At 35.7% G+C, this 23,522-nt stretch overlaps 2 protein-coding genes across 2 annotated transcripts; both read left to right on the top strand.

Moving 5' to 3' along the window:
- The first annotated feature begins 20,238 nt into the window (after positions 1 to 20,238).
- On the top strand, positions 20,239 to 21,477 carry LOC129787634 (chymotrypsin-1-like). The gene is made up of 3 exons (XM_055823359.1): positions 20,239 to 20,545; positions 20,639 to 21,032; positions 21,124 to 21,477. Exons 1-3 carry the CDS (start codon positions 20,268 to 20,270, stop codon positions 21,274 to 21,276), a joined length of 825 nt encoding a protein of 274 aa, XP_055679334.1. The 5' UTR covers positions 20,239 to 20,267; the 3' UTR covers positions 21,277 to 21,477.
- Positions 21,478 to 21,853: 376 nt separating this feature from the next.
- LOC129792832 (chymotrypsin-2-like) lies at positions 21,854 to 22,745 on the top strand. Its single transcript, XM_055832244.1, has 3 exons — positions 21,854 to 22,062; positions 22,123 to 22,507; positions 22,584 to 22,745. The coding sequence occupies exons 1-3, from the start codon at positions 21,854 to 21,856 to the stop codon at positions 22,743 to 22,745; spliced, it is 756 nt and encodes a 251-aa protein (XP_055688219.1).
- The last annotated feature ends 777 nt before the right edge of the window (positions 22,746 to 23,522 follow it).

Below are 23,522 nucleotides of genomic sequence, written 5' to 3'. Positions count from 1 at the left end.
GGATACCTCTTACTTGAGGTGTAGTCATAGATTTTCTTGAGTCATTTTTGCTTTTATTGAGTTTGAGGACGATCTGATTAGTGGAAAAGAAAGAAAAAAAAACAGCTAAAAGGGCATCCAGGAAATCAATGAAAATTGGCGCCTTTTTTGAAAAGAAACAAGAGGTCAAGAAATTGGATTTAAGTCCCTATTCTTGAGTACTTTACAGTACCACGATGACTGTTTGCACTTCCAGCTAAAGCGTAAAGTCAGTTCTTTACGGTCATAGAGCAAATTGGTGAAGAATAAGAAAACACTTTTGGGCTATATGGAGTGAAGAAGGGTAATTCAATATATGACAGAATCGTTTCGTGTATCACTATGAGGTATGCACTCAAGTTTATTGGATTTTTTGTGGCACTTGAAGTTAATATATGGACAGATAGGTAGCTTGTGGGTGTATTAAGAAGCATTTATGTGGTTGTCGTTTTGAGGAGGAAAAAGGAAAACTTTTATTGGTGTTTGTAGGTTCCTTTCTTGGTCTTTGATCAAACTAATTATGTATATAATTTTCTGATTTTTGACCAATTTAACCTTTTTGTCAATCATAAGAGAAAGGATTTTTTTATCTTTTCATCTCTACTCAAAAATTTCAAATAAACTAATTTTAATAAATTTAAAAAATAAAGGAAAATTCGGGAGATGTGAAGATAAAGTAAAAAGATTCTATGTCGAAAAATTCGATAAAAATTACCAAAACACATGTTCCGCTCCAAATACAAAAGAGTAGCTTCCTTTATAATCCTTTTGGAGAAATTATGCTCAATTTAATTTGAAGGCACACACCGAGGGTGGTACGTGTCATAAATATATGCTAAGAGACACATATGTTGGCAGTTTATAAGTTGGCACAGGATTCCACACGAAAGCCATGGCAGTATTGTACACAAATTGTGCATTATTTTAGTGTATGGGAGTAGATTAGAAAATTTCGAATGATTTGTGGTTGTGCTGTGATTTATTTGTGTGTGACACTTTGTAACCCTTTTACCATGTCACATACAAATTTTGGGTTCGGTAATGTTTTAATTATGGACGAACACTAAAGTGGATCACGCAAATCATTTATAATGTAACAAAAGTTTCTAATCAATGGTGTGGAATCTACGGGTTTTTGGTCACATACTTTCCAAAGGTTTTTGGAGGATGAATTGTGAATACATAATGCATATGTGTTGATGATGGGTCTAAGAGATTTTCCTGCAAATTGTGCAATTATTTATCTTTGCTGGCAAAATGGCTAGAAAAGGATTTATTCAGTTGGCGATTAAAGAGAGGCGTTGTAATGGCTTCAGGTCGTTACTAAGTGGCCATTAATAGCATCCTGTGTCCTAGGAGAAACCACATCCTTTCCACACAAAAGCTCTCAACTACTATTTAAATGGTTTATTGTGGCTTAAATTGCCAATGAAAATGCTTTATTTTAGTTTTTCTTTTATACTCTTTAATTAGATTAAAATTAAGATTTCATTTTTAAATGTTCTTTTTTTAAAAAGATTTATTTGACCTTGCTTGAACGGAAGAATTGCATGACTTATAAACTGAGTCATCTAAAGTAATTTTCATTGATTTACCCCTATATATCATCAATCACAATGTTGATATTTTTTTTCCTTTTTTCTCATTCTTCTACATATACAACAGTATTGCCTTATAATAAAAATGATGATTTTCATTATTAAATTCCCACATTTCTCCCAACTTGTCTTATGCGGACGTTGCCTTAGACCCACATCTTTTTATATCATTATGTATTTTTTTTTTATAAATGTGTCAGCCACATGATGGACCCACGAAGAAAATAATAAATGTAATAATTATTGTTTTGAAAATTTACCATCAACACACGCACTTATGGATATTAACCCTTTAACGTTTTTTGGGTCATACCCTGACCCAAAACGAAAATGATTTTTTAGAGATACTTCTAGTTAATATTTTTGGATGCTTTCTTCGCCAGTATAAAGCTAAAGGATCAACCTTTCAAGACATATTTTTTTGATTCGTCCAATAAATTCCTTTATAGTCGATTTTTTGCACCAAACTTGGGAAAAATTGGTCGATTTTCATCACTTTGAAAATCAGTATTTTTTTCTATTTTATAATTTTCCGATAGTCTAAATCGACTTGAATCTTATAAATAGACTAAATAACAAGAAAAAATTGCTTTATGGGAACCTTGAAAGTCGAACCAATTTTCCAAAAAGCTTTTCCAAACTTTTTGGGTCAGCATATGACCCAATGGACGGGAAGGGATACAAAACGCGGAATTTTTGACAACTCATTTCCCATACATAAACAGTGCGGTGAAGTGGCTAGATGAGCCACGATTTTCAGTGATTTGAGTGATTTCCTGGCCAGAATCTCTGGCCAGGATGTGTTCTGATGGAGGGATGGGTATCCTCCTTTAGTGTTGTGTTAAGTTTAATGCAATTTTGTGGTAAATAAGTGGTAAATTTAACACTTGGAGGACCCAACATTTGGCGCAACGTGGAGGATCAAATTGGCAATAACTACCAGTTGATAAAATATGCTCAATAATTAATTATTAATCAGTTCAATGAACAAGGATAGAAAGTTTCACTAATTCTCAATCTCTCTGAAGCATTCCTACACCTAATTACTAAATATTTTATTGCGAAAATCGTCACTGAAAAAAAAATGCGTAGAATCGATGCAAAATTGCCAATTCAAACGACTTTTTTAGCCGCAGTTTTGCTTAATTTATTATTGCGCCTAAATCATCACAAACTTTGATTCTTAAAGTAACTTTTTAGTCACTTCCGGCAATAAAATTAGTCCATATTAATGATTTTCACCGAGGAAAAGCGAACAAGAGATCTTAATTTGGGGAAATATGGGGAAACATAACCTCAAACCATGGCAAAAATGTATGGGATTTTGACTGGTAGTTATTACCAATTTGATCCTCCACGTTGGATTCACACTTTGACCTCAATTATCTTCCAAAGAAAAGACTTTTCTCGGGATTTTCTTTCTGCTATCTTAAAGTAATTAAAATTCCCTACACATAGATGCTAATTTCATCGAGATAGGTTCAATAGATTTTATTCTGTGACGATTTTAAGGTTCCAATTGGTAGCAAGTACCAGTAAAGTCCTCCGAGTGTTAACGCAAAACCGTGGCAAGGTACGTGTTTTCAGTGTGGAGAAGCGGCTGGATGAGCCACGAATTTCGGTGATTTGAGCGATTTCCTGGCCAGAATCTCTAGCTAGGATGTGTTCTGATGGAGGAATGTGTATCCCCCTTTAGTGTTCCGTTAAGTTTTATCCAAATATGTGGCAAATAAGTGGTAAATTGACCGTAAAACTGTGGCAAGGTGCGTGTTTAGAGGAACCTTCACCTGGGATGACACTGAAAATCCTGACCAAACCACTTCTGGTCGGTCTGATTCTCATTGTAGTTCATCCCAGGGTGCTTCCAAGGCATCTTGGGGGTAACATTACCGGCCACGGACACAGAGTGCTTCTTAATTGTGAATATCAAAAATCCGTGTTTTGTATCCCTTGCGGTCCATTGGGTCATATGCTGACCCAAAGCTTTTCCGGAAAATCCGTAAGTTGGAAAATTTTTTTTTCGACTAAAATTCATATAATTAGGCCCAAAGAGTTGGAAAATAGCAAAATTTCCAAAATCGGCCCAGCAGTTCTAGGCGCGGACCTTAAAGGGTTAAGTGCATACGATGGGGTCATTGAACGTATGAATTGAAAGTTCGACAATATTTTTGATCGGCTTAATTAAATTCAATTGATTGAACTGAATTTGAGTGTTACTCAAATTTCATCTTTTAGGCCATTTTTTGTGCGCGCGATCTCTTCATGAATCACTCTTTTTGGGGGTTCTCGAAAGGGAATTAAAATGAAATAAAATTTTATGGCGTGGAAAAAGCGCTATATGACAATATCTCTGTCTATTTCTGGGCTAATGAAAAATTGTGTAATATCTCGCTTGTGGAATCAACGAAAGCACAACCCTTTTTTTGACGACAAACACTCCATGATGATTAGCAAGGAAAAATAATGTCGTAGCCATCGTTAAAAATGCCACAGTGATTTTGTATAGCTTTAAAATATCATCACACACACCCTTTGGTTTCCAATAAAACTCTGCGGTAAGTCTTTTGTGTCTTTGCCGTCAAAAATTCATTGCGGAAATAGTATCATAACACATTGTACTATACTACCTACCTATACTCAATTATATATAACAAGAATAAGAAAAAAAAATTAACATGTTCAACATACCTCTCTCCTTGAATTGAATAATCTACCCCACTTTCTATGTATCTAAATGGGGGAGGGAGAAGCATAAAATCTCGCGAAAGGGATTCTCGTGGCAACCCCTTCCCACACCCACTCAGTGAGGCACATACTCTTTGCAAGGGAATTATCATTCATCTATGGTGCCACTAAGCGGATGCGGTGATGTTCTATGACTAAAGAACAAGATTTGTTACGGCTCAACTCTTTTCGATGGTGGTAATCTTGTGCTTCCATAAAATACACTGGCGACATTTGAAATGGCTAAATGTAATTAGTGAGGCAAAGACTTCTTCACCAAAGAATGGATACTATGGCATATTTGTCTGTAAATATGATTCGCATCTTGAGAAGTATACTGTTTGAGATATTTTAATAAAAGGGATTTTTATCCACTTCCACCGTCGAATGGGTTAAAATTAAAGAGAAAGTTTATGGTTTCCTTCGCAATAATGATAACTTTTGTCAATTCTGATTGTATGTTGGTGCGCTATATATGTACACAAGAAAGCTGTGTAAGGAAGCGTCACATTTCTTGGATGAGATTTTGTGTTGTGTATATAATAGGGGGTGGGTGCGAGGGGTGGCGGTGTTTCAAAAAGATTGCACAGAATTTTACTTTCAGAAATTGCGGAGAAGAAAAATAATTAAGTTAGTTTCTTATGATGATAATTAAGGCGATAAGGGCATCTATCAGGCAGTACTCTAATGAAATGAAGCTCATTATGGACTATATACCCGCACACTTGCTGTGTGAAGCCTCATCTCGCCAACACTCGCACGTGGTCCAGCAGACACAAAATTATCTTGGTATTCAGATGATGTTTCAGATTCTGCAAAAGCACCAGCAAAAAAAAAGTGGAAAGTCTAAACAAACTGATTTTTGCACAGAGCGTTATCCCGCGCGATAAGAAACACTCGGTGGCGAGCAAGTTATGAACTCACCAGTTTTTTTTCAGCAGTCTCCCCTTCAAGAATGAATTATGACACTTTTTACCCAAGGATGTTCATTATAATGTCATCCAGTTACTCTTGTTTTGGGGAAGAAACATCAACTTGCAGTATGGGGGGTGGAGAATACATAGTGAGGGGATGGCTATGGGGTGCAAGTGATTCTGAATTATATATTTGTGGCATAAAACTCCACCGCATTGTAGATACTTCTGTTCATAGCATGGAGCCGCAATAAATCAGCATCTTAGGAAAAATCATATTTCTGCACAGGTTTCTGAAGTCTTCTCTCTGGGTCAAATGACAGTACGCTATGTATTATGTATTAATTTTCTCAAAGCATTATTTTGCAAACACAGCATAATATTCATATTTTGACGATAAGTACATAAAAGGACTTTCTAAACTTACGGGATTATACATAACAAGAAAATTAATAAAGCTCTTAAAACGACTTCATCTTTACTTTGTATAGTTCCAAAGAAATAATCTAAAGAGTAGCAAAGTACCTTACTTCTTAATAAAATGTCAAATATTTACCCGAAGCTACCTTCCCGACTTTGGGGGTTCATTGTTATAATATTTTAATTTGGCCAAGTAGAGCTCCTCTCTGTGAGTACCCCGTGAGACTGTGATTTATCAATTCACCAACAGACACTGCGTCGAGTGAGACACACACACATTTTACATAAAAAGTATGGGAAATTAATATGCGGGGGAGGGTTTAAAATTGCAAAATGACAAAAGAAAGCACGGTAATCGTTTTTCTCGTACACGGAAGATTTTCCATTTGATATGGCAATAAATTAGAAAATTTGCATATTAATTTGTTAGAAGTTTTTAGGGAAGGTTGGTGGTTTTTGGAGGGAATTTGACGGGTGGTATGGTACCATATCTGCAAATTACAGCTCTTAAATATTCATTTCCTCGTGATTTTTGTCCCATACCACCTGCATCTCCATTTGGATGCGTCTCTTTAGGCTTTTGGGAATTATCGTATTCGCGCGCTTTAACATCTTACCTCGACAGCATATAACTGTTTTATTAGTCGACATATAAGAAAGTCTCGGCCCGTACGGTGTGGGAGCGCGAAGGTAAAAAGAATCACAGCTAAAAGAGCGCATAAAGCAAGAGTTAAAGAATTCTGAGTTTATTGTAATGTGAAATAGGGAGCATTTTGTGTGTAATGCTTGCATGTCGTAAAGGTGCAGCTATTATTTTAATTGTAAACAAATGAGTACAATGCACGCTTCAGTGTTAAATAGTCTTTCTGCTGCTGATAACACCGCGAGACAGCTCTAAACTCTGACTCGCTCAATGAAAGACTGACTCCTCTTATTGTTGGTTTGGAACGCGTGAGATAAGCTCCCTCATTGTATTTGTTAGCATGATGCTCTCTGTGCAAAGAAAATTTATGCACTTTGCTTCCCACATTTGTGGCAAAATTGTTCACATTTCAAAAGTCACATTACATTAATTAGAAACCACAGGGAGAGTTAGCATTTGGAGCTACTTAATAATTAGCACTGTTCTCAAAATTAACCCATTGACCACCACAAATTTTTGCAATTATGTATATTTTTTTCGGAATATACATATCTACCAATATGATTAATTGAGATTCATGTAAGAAGTAGAGGTATTGAGCTTATAGGTTTTCGATTTATTTATTTTTATAAAATTTAATTAAAGATTCTATTAGGAACCTGAATTATTTTATTAAGATTTAGTCGTGCAACTTATAATTCTTCTCTACACTTTTACTGGAAACAATAAATCCTTCCCTGGGAGTCAACGTGTTAAAAAGTTAGCTACTCAAATCGTATCCATATCTTCACACTGCAAAGCCGTGTCGCCGAGAGAAAGACTCGTTCTATTTACATACTAATCTAATTGTCACATCGTGGAGAAGTGATCAGATGGAAGAATCTCTCAGTGAAAACAATTCTTGGTCCAAGACGAAGCACATACTTTGCTATGAGACATTTCCCACCCTCACCCATCTGAAAAAGTTCATTATTTGGTTCTTTATCATCTCAACTAATCATCGTGGTGTAAAAGAGATGATTCAAATTGATCTCTTCCGCATTATTTAGTACCGTTTATTAATGTTTTATAATTTAACATTAACTCTTTTACACTTTTAGGTATTATTTCTGATAATTCATTAAAATTGCTGACTATCAATTTCCTCAACAACTTTTGACTTATTTTCATTTAGATATTTTCTTTATTTATTTTTTGCTTCGGTGTAGGTGAATTACGGTCAATATTTTATTCATAAGTTCGGATCCTCCGGGGCAGACCTTTGAAACCTATATATGAGACTACAGCAAAAGTGACCATATTGAGAGATTTAAAGTAAAAATATGAATGGGGCTCCGATGAGGGTCGTACATATGAGTTGAAAATTCAAGATTAAGGCTCCAACAGATGGACGAGAAATTCCTCGTGCGGTGCGGTGCGGCGAGGATTTCGTGGCCCATCGTCGCTTCGGATTGGCCGAAAAACGTTCTCGAACGGAGCGGAGAGAGTGTGTGAGCCATCTCTCGCTTCTGATTGGCCGAAATCATTCTCCGCACCGCACCGCACGAGAAATTTCTCGTCCATCTGTTGGAGCCTTTAAAGATTTTTCTTTTCTTCTGAATTTAGGAATTATGTTTATGCTGTTTATGCAATAACTAACCCGAATTATAGAAAAATAGAGATTTTAATTCAATGAAGTTTTAATTTTTTGTCATTAATCCTTTGAGAGAAGGCGTCAAATAATTCGTTTTTAGATTCCACTTTAAAAATTGCAAAGAAGAAACTTTGAATATGTATTAAAAATATTTTTTATTTTAAAATTATCTTTCATTTTTATCTAGAAAATTTCTATTGAGCAGCCACTCTAGCGTTTGTCGTCTTCCTGTTAAAAGACACTGAAGTCTGACAGGCCAACAGGGCGGTCGAATCCATAGTATTTTCTCAGAGTAAATAAGGCTTACCAGTACTATACGATATATACTGTGCTATCTATATCTATTTATCCTCTATCTGCGCAACTATAAGAGAGGCTTTCTCAGGAAAAAGAAAGAATATTCCAATCGTAAATTTCTTTGGCCTGTGGATAAATTTAAATAAAATGCAAAAAGAAATCGAGGGCATGTCGTAAAAAATAAAGGTCTTACTATGAAATTCACATATTAAGGTCTATGGTAATGGGATTTTTTTCTTCTTTTATGAAACCAAGGATTTGCCTAAACATACTTGAGAGATTTGAGCAATGTCGCCTTTATAGTTGACCATTAGAATATGAAATTTTGAATAAAATAGAAAAGATTCTTCGTGGGTAGGTGAACCTGCTGCGATGGAATGTATCCCTTAGCCATTAAAATCTGTGGCAATGAGATGTATAGGGGAACGTGGCCCAATTGCGACCCCCTAAATTCTGTTTCAGAAGGACTGAAAAAAGTTATATTAAAATGAATTAAATCTTCCCAAGTTTGGTACCATTGGAAAGGTCATTTAATAGGCTAACTTTGTTCTATAGATGCAAACATTCTATCTCTTACCTGTTCTGAGTAATAATGGAATTAAAAAAAGTTGCTAAAATTGCACTTTTTCACCACGGTGTTCTAATTGCGACCCCCTTTTTTTGCCGTAATTTGTGGGTTTTTCACTAGTAGATCACATTTATCACTACTATAAATAGGGAAACTGCCATGAATTACCCGGAAAAGCCGGAAAATCAAGAATTTATTTTCATTCTTCCCCACATTTGTTTTGACATTTCGCCCTTGAGGTGACTACACACACTTTCACACACACCGACAATTGCGCACTCACTGACGTAATTCGCAGAAAATCCACGAAAATTCTTCTGAGGAATGCGTAAATTACACTTTCTGCTTTCCCTTTTGGTTGTAGGAACATTTTCACTGCGAAAAAACTTTCAATAAACGTGAAAAAATATTGATTTTCCCGAAATCAAAACACAGCGCGGTCTGTGTGAGAGAGACACTTCCACACCACTACACGCATGCGCGACTGTTTTACCGTGGTGAATGGTGGAAATAGACGGTCCGAATTGAAACATTTTGGGGGTCGCAATTAGACCATTCTGCATGTATTACATTTTCACTTAATTACTTAAAATGCCTAAAATCTTTCAAAAAATTGTAAATCAAGTAATAAACTAGACCCTCTAAGCTACAGAAACGCGGCATAATATGAGACATAATAGTGGGAAAAAAACTCATATCAACTTAGTTTCTAAAATCAGAAAATGTCGGCCAAGTGCTGAAAATTAATTTTGATTTTTAATTTGCCCTGTTGTGTACCAAATTAATTTATTTTAGGCGCTAACATTACCTTACTATAATATCTTCATAATGTAGTGAAACTAATTTTATAATATTTCGTCATTTACGAGAAAAAGGGGCGGTCGCAATTGGGCGGCGGTCCGATTTGGGCCACGTTCCCCTATGTATGTTTGTGGTAAACCGCAATTCTTAAATCCGTCTAGAGGGTGACACGTTTCCCTTTCTCTCCATCAGGCGTGGAATGATGGAAAAATCCCATAAACAGCACGCACGAATTGCAGGGGTGGAAGAATGAGGGTTGCAGCAAATATACATACGTCTGAAACTATATTTCTCACCACATGAATCCCGTTTCACTTTGCCTGTACCGGAGGTTCTGTGCTTTGAGAGGGAGAATATGACGAAAAAAATCAGGACAAAAAATACCTATGATTTAATATTTTTAACGTACATAAAGCCACAAGACTAGGGGAAGTTGTGCGGGAATATGTGAATCTATAACCCGCGACAGTTGAGTTCTTTTGTGTGTTGTGTAGCAATCTATAAAAAGAAGGTTCTTATATCCAGTAGCAACCCCTCTCTGTACGAAGGTGGACCGTTGAGCAATGAGACAGCCTGATGGGATTTGTGAATCCTCAAAATTAATCAGTGGACGACAAAATAGAATAAATCACCATGCTCAGTCCGAAGCTAAATCACTGTAATTCCCAACTATTATTGCCTTAATCCCGGCAGTTGTACGGTAATGGTGGAACCAATTAAGCAAACCACACTGTTGCTGAAGAAGAAGTCTCGACCCTATCTCAAAGAATATAATGTGATAGATTTGCTGCAATTTCCCATGATATTTGCACATTCCAGATTACAAATTGACATTGAGATTAAGCAAGGAGGAACTTTCGGATTATGGGCTACCACCAGCCTCTTTCAGTTTGTATATTTATCACCCAAATCCTCCGGTGTGGAATGCAAAATATTTTTTTAATTAAGCTGTTGAAGTGTATGTATGTATGTAGTTTCAATCTCTTTGAGACTTCGGGTATACATATGGAATCAAGAATGTACGGGTAAGCTGACCAAGCTTACGAGAGCTGTGTTTCTTTCAGTGTACCAATTTTGTGAGAGCAAACTAGAACGCGAATTTGTTTAAATACATGCAAAATCGGGAAAAGTTGAAAAGTCATCCCCCAAGAAATCTTTAAAACGCCATATCTCGGGAACGGCTCCATAGATTTTCGAGTTTGAGCTATCGTTGGAAAGGTCTTAACCTCAACTATAACATATTAAAATATGAAGTAAATCGATAATGGCATTTTCGAAATATTCGAGTTCGAAATTTTCGAAAATTTTGATTTTGACTTTAGCGCCTCTCGCGGTCATTTCTCGAAGTTGCAATGTTCTAGACATTTGTAGGGCTTCACGAAACCTTTCATTTGTACTTGAGTTGATCAAAATCGGACTTGTAGAACCCGAGATATGACATGCCAACTTTGGAAGGCTATATCTCGAGAACGGAGACATAGATTTTCTTCATTTTTGGCATGAAGCTAGATAATATGGTCAACTATAACATATCAAAAAATGAAGCAAATCGATAACGGCGTTTTCGAGATATTCATCGAAAACTCATCGAAAATTTTGTTTTTGATTTTTGGCCCCCTAGTGGTCACTTTTGAAACTTCGGATGTTCTAGAGAGTTATAGGGTTTGTTGAGATCTTTCATTTGACCCCGGGTTGATCAAAATCGGTCAAGCCGTTTTCGAGTTATGGTCGATTTTCGATGAAAAATTATGGCGGCTATATTGACTAAACGGCTTGACCGATTTTCAAAAATGAGGTATCGTTGGAAAGCTCTTGATGGCCCCTACAACATATCAAAATTTCAGATTTTTAGCTATTACAGGGGCTGAGATATAGGCAAAACAAAATTTTGAGGTTATTCAAAATGGCGGACGGGGGGGTGGTTGGGTGGATTTGACTTCATAATCGGATTTCTTCAGGTCGATATTTAAACTTTGCCGTTTACCGCAAGTCTCTATCTATCACCGTTCTCTTGCAATTTAAGTTTATGATCCGGCCGGACGGCCGGACGGCCGGCCGGAAAAAATTTTTTTTGGCGCATACGTTTTTTAGAATGTGGGGACCCTAATTCGTGCTTATCCCAAGTTTGAGCCCGATCTGACGACTTTCGATTTTGCTCGGTACACAAAAGCTGTGTCTGAAAGAAACACAGCTAAAAGCACTTCAATTACGTGAAAACAAACTCCGAGACCCCGCTGAGACGCTGTGGGCCCGACATGATTCCTCGCAGTTCGTTTGTCACGCTGTCCATCATTCATTGTGACTTTTGTGGATGGTCAGAAGTAGACAAATGGTGGCCATCAGTTTCACAGCGATTTACCCCACGAGCCTCATCGTGATGCGTTGTCGAAGCAATTAAAACCAAAATCCATTCTTTTAGATGGGATTTCTGCGCATGTTGCACTCTCTGAGAAAATTATTCAAGATTTTCTGCTCGGGTGGTTTTGCAAGTAGGTACCTATATATTCCTAATAGATGGATTCAATCTGCACTTCTTTTGTGAAATCCATCGCTTGTTCTTTCTTATTCGTTGTACTGGACACATATCCTCTATGATTTATTGACTTTCTATAAAAATCAAGGAACTTTTTTTCTCTCCTTTTTTTCCGTTACGGAGTAGACCCTGTATACTTTATGCAGATTTGAAGACATTTCTCATATTCTTGGGATATTTAATGGTGTTGTTTTCATTGCATACACATATATAGAAAAAAAATCTTAGAAATTAAGCACTAACCCTTCAATCCTTCTTATTCCAGAGTACGCATCATAGAATTTTCCCACCATCATCAACCAACACCGCTGCTGACCATTGGACAGAGACAATGGTCGTCAAGCGAGTTCTCTTGGGTGAGAATCTTTGACCTCTGAACTTCTAAAAAATGTTCGTGACGGATTGGGGAGGAAAAACATCAAAATTTCGTTGGACAATATTTTTTGTTGATGGAGATGAGAACGAGTTTTCTGCCATAATTTCTTTACCCTGATTTTCTAAGAAACGGAATTTGTCGTGAGTTTCAAGCGTCTCTTCAACTCATCCCCTCGTAAATCTTTTCTTATATGATAAGATATACATATATTGTACGTACATAGAATGCTTACTATATACTTTATGGAAAAATGCTTGGAGCACAGTAGTTTAGAACAATATGCAGCAAACACAAATGATCTGTAACCAATGCGAAAGACCACTTAATTACTGAAAATAAAAGAGACAAAAAATCCCAGTCTCGTGGGTGACGCTAATAATCCGGAAAGTCGACTTTCCGGTGTGAAATATACATGCAAATTGGAATGAAAATTCAAGGTGGTGTGGGGGATGATGAAGAGACACATTTTCCACATTTCTTAATTGCACATTTTTTCCCTCTCAAGCTCCATGTCTCAGAGCATAAATTATATGAGAAGGAGTCCCAAATGCGAGGGTCGAGGAAATTAAAATTGCTTTTGAGCTCAACTGTTTTGGCTAACGATGAAACACTAGGAAAAAAAAAATGATCAACCCCCAGACAATTTTTCACAACATTACCCACAATTTATGTTAAAATATTGCTAATTAAATAATATATAGTTGAGTTTTTTGGGTCGAGCGTGTCAGGTGGGCGTTGAAGGTAATTTTATGACACCTCTTCAGTGTTTAGAATTAGTAAAATTTTAGTTGTTCTTCAGAATTTTATAGTTCTTTGGATCGATAATGTTCTTATGCAGTTGTGCAAAACAAATATTCAAGTTTTTTTTTCATTAAAAATATAATGACAACCCCTTCAGGCAATATTCTGCTAATTAGAAATATATATCTTGCTTTTGCTTTTGTAATTTTTCCAGGCAGCGTTCTAAATGAATTTCTCTGTGGCGATGAAAGAAGCCATCTGGGCCGAGGTTGCAAATGATTTTAGCATATTCGTAGGAGTCAAATTTCATCCCAGTAAAAACCTCTATAATCTAATTTTATCGCAACCACCAATCTCCCCGGGTAGGGATTTCTCTCCTGTGACCCGTAGGGTGAATATGAGTCTGATGGAGTGGAGTACACAGAGTGCACGCTAGAAGGGATGAAACTGGAGATGAGTTCAAATCCAGACTCGTGCACAGACTCATGTGAGGCTTCAGAGAGGAAAATAGGGTTAACAATCATCCCATTCAGTGGTCTCAGAGGCGACAGCAGCATCACAAAAGTCGCGTGCGTTGATCTTCTCAAGAGAAAAGTCCCCTTCTCTGGGAAGGGGTGAGTTGCATCAATTTCAGCTACATATATATTGCCATGGGTGAAAGGATAACCTCCAATGAAAAAAATGAGGTATGAGGGGATATGCCAACAGGAACAAGCTATATGTGAGTAAAAAAAAAATGGGGTCTAACTCGGAAACAATTTCTATCAATCACTACTTAATATTATTACACCTCACCCCCCATAAAAAAGATGGAAAAAGATGGTAGTATATCTGAAAAACATATTCCATACATTTGTTGGAGAGCATGGGTCTTGCCTCCATGAAGATAATTTTTGGGTAAATTTATGAAAGTCTCAAGTCTTTTATGTGATTTCCACCCTCAATTTCGCCCGAAAATGTATCCGAATCGCAAGTTTATTTTCCCATATTTCCCGGAGAAATGCCATTTCGGTATTACGGTTCATAAACTTAGTTGAATTTTTATGTAGTTTTTAAACTGATTTAAAATCAGTTGCCGTGTGTGCCAGACTTTTTCTTGCGTAAAGGGAATATTTCATAAGTTCCTACAAATCGACACTCTTATAAAATTTTCTCGTTTCTGTGTGTGTTTTATGTACAAAGATTCAGTAGTAATCTACCTAAAAGAGATAATTTTTTAATTATTTCCCGGTAAAAATAGTGTAATGAACATAAAAGGTGAATAATTGCCGTCTCTTTTATTTTAATGTGGTCACAGGAAGAAATATTAAAAAATGTATATAGGTAGTTACTTCATTTGAATTTTTGTGAGAACTCTTCCGTTGTATAATGACCATCATGTAATAAAATGAGATAAATTACAACGAAGATATTGAACAGTATGAAATTAAGAGAAATTGTCAAGAAGAATTCATGAAAAATGATTTTTATCCAATAATATAAAATTAAATTTTCAATACCATTGAATGCCAAAATTCTTTCCCTTTTGTCTAATAATAATTTATTGCAAAATTATCATGGTGACTTCTCAACCTATACCGCCACAGAAAACTGTGGATCAATGCGCAATTTATTCAAATTTCTCATAAATCTTGTAGATCCTGAATAATATATAATGAAATACCTTTGAAGGAAAATGATTGTGCATGGAGAGAAATAATAGTATATCCAGGGTGACCCCTCAATTGTTGTCCACATGCAAATATTCCCTGAAGTAGGGGTAGATTTTACAAGTAAATTCCAAGGGCGAAATCTAATTTATAGTCGGACATGATTCAAATTCACCCAAAACTGGACACACAAAGCTCTCTCTCTCTCCCATGTTGATACGTGCAACACTGTAAAGGAGTTTCCCTTGTATGACCACTTTCTTCCCAAAGTATTCTCACGCAGGACCTTAAACCCACAGCCAAAAGATTGCGAGTTTTCACAAGACATTGTGTTTTGTGAAATTCCATGCTTATGGAAAGTAAATCAATTTCACTTCTCCCTTCTTTGGCTTTCATAACGGTCGTCGTCGTGGTTGCTATTTTCCCTAAAATGTCCTTATTTTTTTTCTTTAATAAAATATATGTCGCAGTTTGCAACAAAAAATTCAGCATAATCAAATCCAATTATGTTGAACAATGTTTCCAAAATAGTGCAAAATAGCAACCGAATATATCTGATTTGTCACATTGTCCCCTTCTTATGTGGAAGTGGATCACATCCTTAGGATTTTCGAGGGCCAATTTGGTTAGAAAAAAATGCTGGGTAAAAAAAAACTTACAAGAACGTGGAATTTTGTATTTTTTGTGTTTCTTCTTTTTTTGGTTAATTTAGGTGAAAGAGGGAAGAACAAGGGGAACTGGGTATAAAAATATGTATGTAATGTTAGTTGATAAAAGGGCGATGTCAAATAAAATTAGCTCAAGATTTTTGTTGTGTTTGCCGAAAATTTGAAAAAAGGGAAGAAAGCTACTCATGAATACATGAGATTATTTTTTTTGCAGTGCACTGCTATTTATGATTTCACTGATATTGCAATTGAGCGTAGGTGATATTTTTTGCTACTAAGAGAATATGAATGATTTTTTTCGACTGTGAGAATTTTCTTTCTTATTTTTCGGTTTTCTTGTGGATAATGTTGTTAACTCCAGAAAATTCTTAAGAAAATTTAACATCATTCTAAGTCAGAAATTTCAACGTCATTTAATAATTATATCTTTTGAAGCATCTATATAAAAATTTTCAATCAAGAGTTGGTAAATTTTCTTATCACAAAGGAAAGCTAAGATATGAAAAAATACTTTAAACCCTCTAAACAAGTTCTGTTTTACTTATATTCCTGCAATGACCTACATTAGAATCACAACTACAAAAAGACAATTTGATATTTCATGCATTGAAGCAGCAACGGTGAACAAGAAATTTTTATTTTGCGTTTCACGCCTCGAGTATCTGTGAATTGGAATCTTTTTTACCTACTTCTGTTAAAAAAAAAATAGAGCAAGGGCCAGAAACTTCTGCGTATATGCACTGAACATGACCTCTGACTTTCACGCATCGGTGAATGTGATTCAAATCCAAGCGAGATTTGGTACCGATTTTGGGAAAGTTTTTGTTCCTGATTGTATGGCATATATATTTTGACAGTGGTGGCAGTTAAAAAAAATGCAAAAGAAATTCCATTTTTTATGCTCAAAGGAAAAATTGTCCGTTGAAGATGTCGTATATTATCACAATTACCCCATATCTTCGTGTCGATTGAGAATAAAGAATCTTTGGGGAGATATTTATGCAATTGATGTGAAAATTACGTGAGAATTTTGTATTCACACACATTTCAGTGGGTACGGAGGAATATGTATTAAAATAATATTTAAAGTGAAATGAGGTATTTTATTCGATTTTAAACAGCTGTAGTCATTTCGTAGCAGAGTCTCTTTCAACAATATTCATTTGCTTATTTTGGTTAAAAAATGCCAGTTTTGTGTTAATTTTCTCATTTTGTATGCAAATTCAGTGGGGACTCATTCTTTGATCATTATCGCGCCATGCTATTTTTTTTCTTTGCACACGAAAGAGGTCACAACATTGGTTTAACCTCTTTGTTCTGTTTATATCCAACCCATCCACACTCACATTATCATTTTCCCTCGAAAATGCCTGTAAATATAGCATTGGTGACGACAAACATTTTATATATTCGCTACGAAGTGATTTTGTTTTAGTGCTTCCTTTTGCGATTGGCAATTGAAACAATTTCGATGTCTTAAACAACAAATATCGTATGTAGTATGAGAAAAAAATCTCAAAGAACTCACATTCAAAGCGTAAGAATACTTCGGTTCTTGCTAAAGAAGATTTTGATCACAAGTTTTTTTTTAAAGAATTGTAAAAGGCAGAGTTTGGTTAGACCTTGTTTAAGAAAAAATCGTTAGTTTTAGCTTAGAAAATCTGCTGTTTTGTTAAAAAATAAAATAAAGCAATTGGTACTCAGCTTAAGCATTGCACGATCTTACGCCTACGTGATCTTTTTACGTTTTTCTGTGAAGATCCCCAATTTATACGTTATTTGCTGTTGTAAACAGCATACTGTGTAGTGCTCTCAAGGCGCCCAAAAATAAATGAACTGTTAGCATTAAATTTAACCAAAACAATGAGTGATCTCTTGGGATTCAGTGGCCAAAAATTTCAGACCATCAATTAATGTGACTGTGATTTTTTTGGCGTGAATGGTACTCAGCATGAGTTCAAATTAGCTATTAGACAAGCAATAAAAGCACAAATGAGAGACACACCTTTGATCTTTTTTCACGTTGCTCTTCTGGCCAATGATATGCGATCACATTCTGTGGCAATCTCAACAATTTGCGACGACACAACATGTCAATCTTAATGTCTCTATGCTCAAGTTATTCTTTTAACGGTTAAAGAATTATTTTTTCGTTATCCTTCATTTCTTGTAAAATATGTCTGTATTTCGCTTTATCTCTCTTGCAGTATGTATAAACGTCGTTGGGAATTTTGAATTTTTATTGGGATTTCATTTTTTTCTCTTTCTGAATACCTTTTATCTTGTGATATGAGGGTCGTTTTTTTAAATTTATTTTATATAATCTTCTTAAATTAATTAAAAACCTATATAAATAAATTTATAAATAGCCAGTGCTATCCTCTGCAGCCACCTATGGACCAGAAGATATTTCAATAGAAAAATATCTCCATTTTATGCCAACATGTCGAGAAATTGAGTAAATTCATCGATCAAGACCAGCAAACAGAAGTTGAAAAGGGATGAAATTACCATACTTGGGCAAAGAAAAGAAATGCGGAGGGTAGGATGATATTTAAATATTTGCAAGCAAGATTAGAGTTTGTACACCGTAGTATAATGGTGCGATGGTCCTCTGCGGAATAAAAAGACCAACACAATTGGAATTCATCTTCATCAATTTAATCAGCCAATAAATCCATCTAACAGCTCGCAATCAATCACAATTTCTGAGATCAGCGTCCACCACTATCTTCACCACTCACACACTCTATTTAATTGAAATCTGTATGAGTGTTACGGATAGTGGTGTGAATGATGGCGAATCAAATAGGTATGGTAGGTACATTTTCTTTTTAATTTTGTACCATTAAAGATTATACGATTAATTCACTCTTTTTTTTTAAATAATTCTTTATAGGTACGAATTCTGTGTAATTTTTCGCGGCTATTATAATAGTATTTTAAGGTCACTGAACGACAATTGAATCGAAATTTCATGTGCCATCATTTAATTAACAACAAATTACATGAATGATAAATGATACATATTCATGTTCTAATAATGGGAAAATTCTATCGAAAGTACATTGACTTTTTATGTATGGAAAGGATGGAAAGTGATTACTTCTCATGCGTAATTTATTTTTAAAAAAGTGTTGGAAAGGTTTAGGGCTGATTTTTGGCAATTAAATTGATATAGATTTCAATAAATTACAAAATAATGCCTCAAATAAGAATAACTTTATTAAATAAAGAATATTTTAGTTTATTTTATTCTTCTCTTTGAAGAAACTTTTCTGGAATAAAATTCAAATTCAGTCAACACTGTACCTGGAAGTTCATGCAGAGTGCAAAATGGGACCCCTTATATGTCTCTATACAATTTCAACCCTCTTCCTTGATGCACATTTTCTTATTCTCTGTATACATTTTTCCCATCTCTCCTAGCCCAAAAATTCTCCACAAATGTTTTCGCTCCTTGCAGCAAAATTGTATTTGCATAGGGAAGCAGGTAAATTCTCGGGTATTGTGAATGCGCAAAAGATTTTGCGATTATTAAAATTAGGGAAATTTTTTCACACGGCTGGACAATTTTAGCATTAGTGGGTATATACCCAAACCCATATCTTTTGGGTAAAATCCCTCCGTCTATGGGATTTGAGAACGCATACGGGGAATTCCCCCAAAATTGTGCATCTTGTCAAATTTTGTGAAATATCATTTTGGATATTCATTCGGCATGGTAAGTAGTTTATAAAGTTTTTGCCCTACGAAATTCACAATTTTTGCAAAAATAAAACTTTCTCGGGGGGTACCTCTGAAATTGATTGCCGTCGTGGAACAAATTTTAATATAATTCATTTGTTGACAGATCTATAACGATTTTTATTTGCTCATACGAAGAATGGTATTGTATATTTTTTTGGGAAGGTATGTTGAGCACATGCCCTGTAAGTTTGACAATTTTTTAGTGATGTTTTTTTCTCCAATAAACCTCAAAATAACTTTGAGGGTTGATCTCAACACAATTCGTTGAATAAAAAGATTTGAAGATTTTGTGTCAATACAACATGGAGTGATATAATTTGATTAAAATTAATTAATTCTGATTGTTACATTGTTTAATGATTGATGATATTTCTTGAATTGCCATCGAAATAATTGAATTTTTTATAACCTTTGTCATAGGTACCAAAGATCATTTTTATTATCTTCTTTGACTTCCTTCATTAAGAATATATAAAATAAAATTATTTTTAATAAAAAGACTTTCAATAGAAATTTTCCTTGGACATTGCACATTAAAGTCATTCCATGAGCTTCATTAACGTAACGTGAGAGTAATTAAACTAAATATTGGCACTTCCGAGGTATTTTCCCGACTCACTATCAATTCTCAGAAATTGAGAATTGAATCATAATATTAAATAGACCTCACCTCGTTCTTGATGTGCGCTCTGCCGTCACCTGATCCCTCAATTTTACCTCAGAATGCGGGCTAAAATTTGTGATTTGTTCCGTATTACAATTTGTGGGATTTAGTAGTGTTTAATTGCTTTATCTTTGGTGGAAGTAATTAGATGATAGTGATTCAATGCATGTTTTGCATGATTAATCAATATTTGTGAGGGTGTTACTGGAACTATAAAAGCCCACTACTGATGGCAATAGTCAAACGAGTTGAATTCTAAAATCCGCAACAATGAGGTGCAAAGTAGCAGTTGTAGCAGTTATTGGTGTTCTATCTTGGGGTATTGTGGGGCAGGAAATTTCAACGCAGGATTCTAGTACAAAAGGAGAACAAAGGATTGTTGGAGGGAAAAATGCTGAGGAACCATATCCTTATCAAATTTCCCTTCAAGTGTTTGTCAAGGGTAACAAAGTGGGACCATTTGGGCGGGATGATGGCTATCGTCACAACTGCGGAGGATCCATCATCAATGACTATTATGTTGTCACAGCAGCTCATTGCGTTGAAGAGTAAGGAAACATTTAAAAGAATTTTTATTTTCAAACTTTTTAAATAATTTGAAACATTTGATTACCTAATTGATTGTGCTTTATTCATCACAGCTATTCGGTAGACCGTCTTGAAATCCTAGCTGGAACAAGTAAATTGGACAGTGGGGGTGAGAGATACAAAGTTGACAACTATCTGATTCATCCTGACTATGAAGTCCTCAATACAAGTGACATTGCTTTGATAAGAACAACTGAACCATTCAATTTCTCCAATCCAAATATTGGAACGATTGATTACAATGACGAATACATTGGGGGTGGAGTTGAATGCGTTCTCACAGGATGGGGCTATACCACCCCCATTAGAATTGGAAATCCACCAAATGATCTCCAGGAAGTTTATGTTCCAACAATTACAAATGAACAGTGCAGAGAAGAAGGGATGAGTGTTAATCCAACGGAAATTTGTACAAAGTCTGAAAAACTTTTTACAGGAGCATGTGGGGTAAGTTTTTCATCACTTTGAAAGTCTTTTCGCAAATTCATGCAATTTTATTCATACTTAAAAATATCTTTTCTACCCATCTTGTATTTAGGGGGACTCTGGTGGTCCTTTGGCTATCAAGGAGCGTAATCTTTTAGTTGGGATTGTATCGTATGGTACCATTATATGTGCTATTGGGTCTCCTGATGTCTTCACAAGGGCTTCAGCATTCAAGGAATGGATTGACGAAAACAGTCAAGCTTAATTTAAAATATATTTTCTTACGAAATAACATTTCCAAATAACAAATTAATAAATTTAACGCATGGTAATGAATTTTTTATAAACATATTATCAATGATAAAACAAAATGTTAATATTTGTTTTCGTGTGTAGCTGATGAGGTAATAAAGAGAGATAACATAAATTTAAACTTTTGTTTATAGAGAAATTCTTGGATGGCAAGGTGTTGGCATCATTGAGATCACATTATGCAATATGGGATCAAAAATACCTCGAACTTGTGTTGCATTTTACTTTTTCTGACAATTTTATAACCTTCTCGCCGATAAGGTAGCAAAACTTATAAGCTTGTGGTTCTCAGACACGAAGGCTGCACGCAATGATATCACTCCATTGCACTCGCAGAGAGGAGAAAAAAAATTAACGAACATTGAAGCTGTCATCCCATATTTAAAAAAAACTGTATCAACAACCTTTTAATTTTTTAAATACATATATTCTGTACCAAGATAATGTGTGACATTTACAGTATAAAAGGCACAGAGAGAGGTGAGCCAGGTATTCAGTGTTCTTACGGTTCTTACAGAAGTCTAAAGAAAATGAACTTCTTCTTCGTTCTCAGTTTATTGTTAATTTTGAATTTAAGCTCTACAAGGAGCCACAGGATTGTGGGTGGAGGAAATGCTAAAAATCCATATCCTTACCAAATATCTCTTCAAGTCTTCAGCAGAGGACAATACCATCACAACTGTGGAGGATCAATTATAAATGAACGATATGTTGTTACAGCTGCCCATTGCTTGGAAAGGTAAATTTAATGCAAATTTAATTTTTGGAAATCATTTTACTACATTTCTTTACTTTTCAGGTATCAGGCGAGTCGATTGGAAATTTTGGCGGGAACTTCTACCCTCTCCAGCGGTGGTGATAGATACAAAGTCCAAGAATTTTTAATACATCCCGACTACCAACGACTCTACACCAGCGATATAGCCCTCATGAAAACTGACCGACCCTTTGATTTCTCAAATGAAAATATCTCAAGAGTCTCCTACAGTGATGAATATGTCGATGGGGGAGAAGAGGCAATTCTTACAGGATGGGGGAATATTTTCCCAATAAGACCCGGTGCTATTCCCAATAATCTGCAGCAAGTTAATCTCGTTACTTTAAGTCATTCCGGATGCAGTAATTTCCAAAATGTCACCCCAACGGAAATATGCACACACAGGCTCTTTGGGGGTGCTTGTGGGGTTAGATAAAAACGATTTGATTTAATATTATTTGATTACTAAAAATAATTAAAATTCCTGATATTTTATCTTGCAGGGAGATTCAGGAGGTCCTTTGGTGAGAAAGAAAGATAAAACCCTTATTGGAGTTGTTTCATATGGATTGAGAGTTTGTGGGACAGGATATCCTGACGTTTTTACCAGGACATCCCCTTTCAAGCAATGGATCGATGAGAACAGTTCTGTAACTGCTGACTAAGAACATAAGTTTATGAAAAATTATAATTCTATGATCACAAAATAAAGAAAACTTTAAAAAGAATTTTTTGAGCATTAATTTTAGGCTTCACTTTCAAAAGACTTTGGCAACCAACTGCTAAATATTGGGGGAAACGCATTATAGGGCATTGTAGGGCAATGCGTATCGTAATAGTTATAGGGCAATCTTGTCTTAATAATTAAATAAAATTTAAGGGCAGCCGCAAAATTCGAAAATTCAGCACTTTGCATATATAGCTTGAGGGCGATATCCCGCAAGTGTCATATACACACACGAGATGACTTTCAATGACTTTATAAGTGGATAATGGTTGAGGGATAAATTACATGGTTCTTGTGAATGGGAGTGCAGGTGGCAATTGGCTCGAATGTCCTCCATTTAGACGGCCTCTTGGCTTCCCGGGCTCTAATTTTGTCGGATTTATCCCTCCGGGGCATCCCGTATTCCTTACATCTGTCGCTCTCGTTTCCATGCATAGGGATCATTTGATGCGCTCAAGAGGGCTAATCTTTGAGTGAATGATGGAACAATGTCCCGTGATTGCGGGTGTCTTACTTGAGCGATATAATGTAAGAAGAAAAGTGCTCGCATGGTGCAGTTTGATGAATTGACGATGGTTTTATTGCCATACTTGATGGTATGTAGTGTTCCCATTTGCCCTGGGTGCCTGTGTCGCCCACAAATTATTGACAATTGCCCAGCGGGGGTGACACTCCGCCAAGCACACTGTGTGGCTGCCTCTGGATGACTGCCTGT

Source organism: Lutzomyia longipalpis, chromosome 1 (assembly GCF_024334085.1).
Source record: "Lutzomyia longipalpis isolate SR_M1_2022 chromosome 1, ASM2433408v1".
NCBI classification, from domain to species: domain Eukaryota; kingdom Metazoa; phylum Arthropoda; class Insecta; order Diptera; family Psychodidae; genus Lutzomyia; species Lutzomyia longipalpis.
The sequence above is the reverse complement of the archived record's forward strand: the minus strand, read 5'-3'. Positions and strand labels throughout refer to the sequence as shown.

Excerpts from the sequence above, each read along its gene's own strand:
- LOC129792832 (XM_055832244.1), top strand. The coding sequence starts at position 21,854 with ATGAACTTCTTCTTCGTTCTCAGTTTATTGTTAATTTTGAATTTAAGC. Across the intron at positions 22,063-22,122 it reads GCTGCCCATTGCTTGGAAAG|GTATCAGGCGAGTCGATTGG; the intron begins GTAAATTTAATG and ends TTTACTTTTCAG. Across the intron at positions 22,508-22,583 it reads TCTTTGGGGGTGCTTGTGGG|GGAGATTCAGGAGGTCCTTT; the intron begins GTTAGATAAAAA and ends TTTATCTTGCAG.
- LOC129787634 (XM_055823359.1), top strand. The coding sequence starts at position 20,268 with ATGAGGTGCAAAGTAGCAGTTGTAGCAGTTATTGGTGTTCTATCTTGG. Across the intron at positions 20,546-20,638 it reads GCAGCTCATTGCGTTGAAGA|CTATTCGGTAGACCGTCTTG; the intron begins GTAAGGAAACAT and ends TATTCATCACAG. Across the intron at positions 21,033-21,123 it reads TTTTTACAGGAGCATGTGGG|GGGGACTCTGGTGGTCCTTT; the intron begins GTAAGTTTTTCA and ends TCTTGTATTTAG.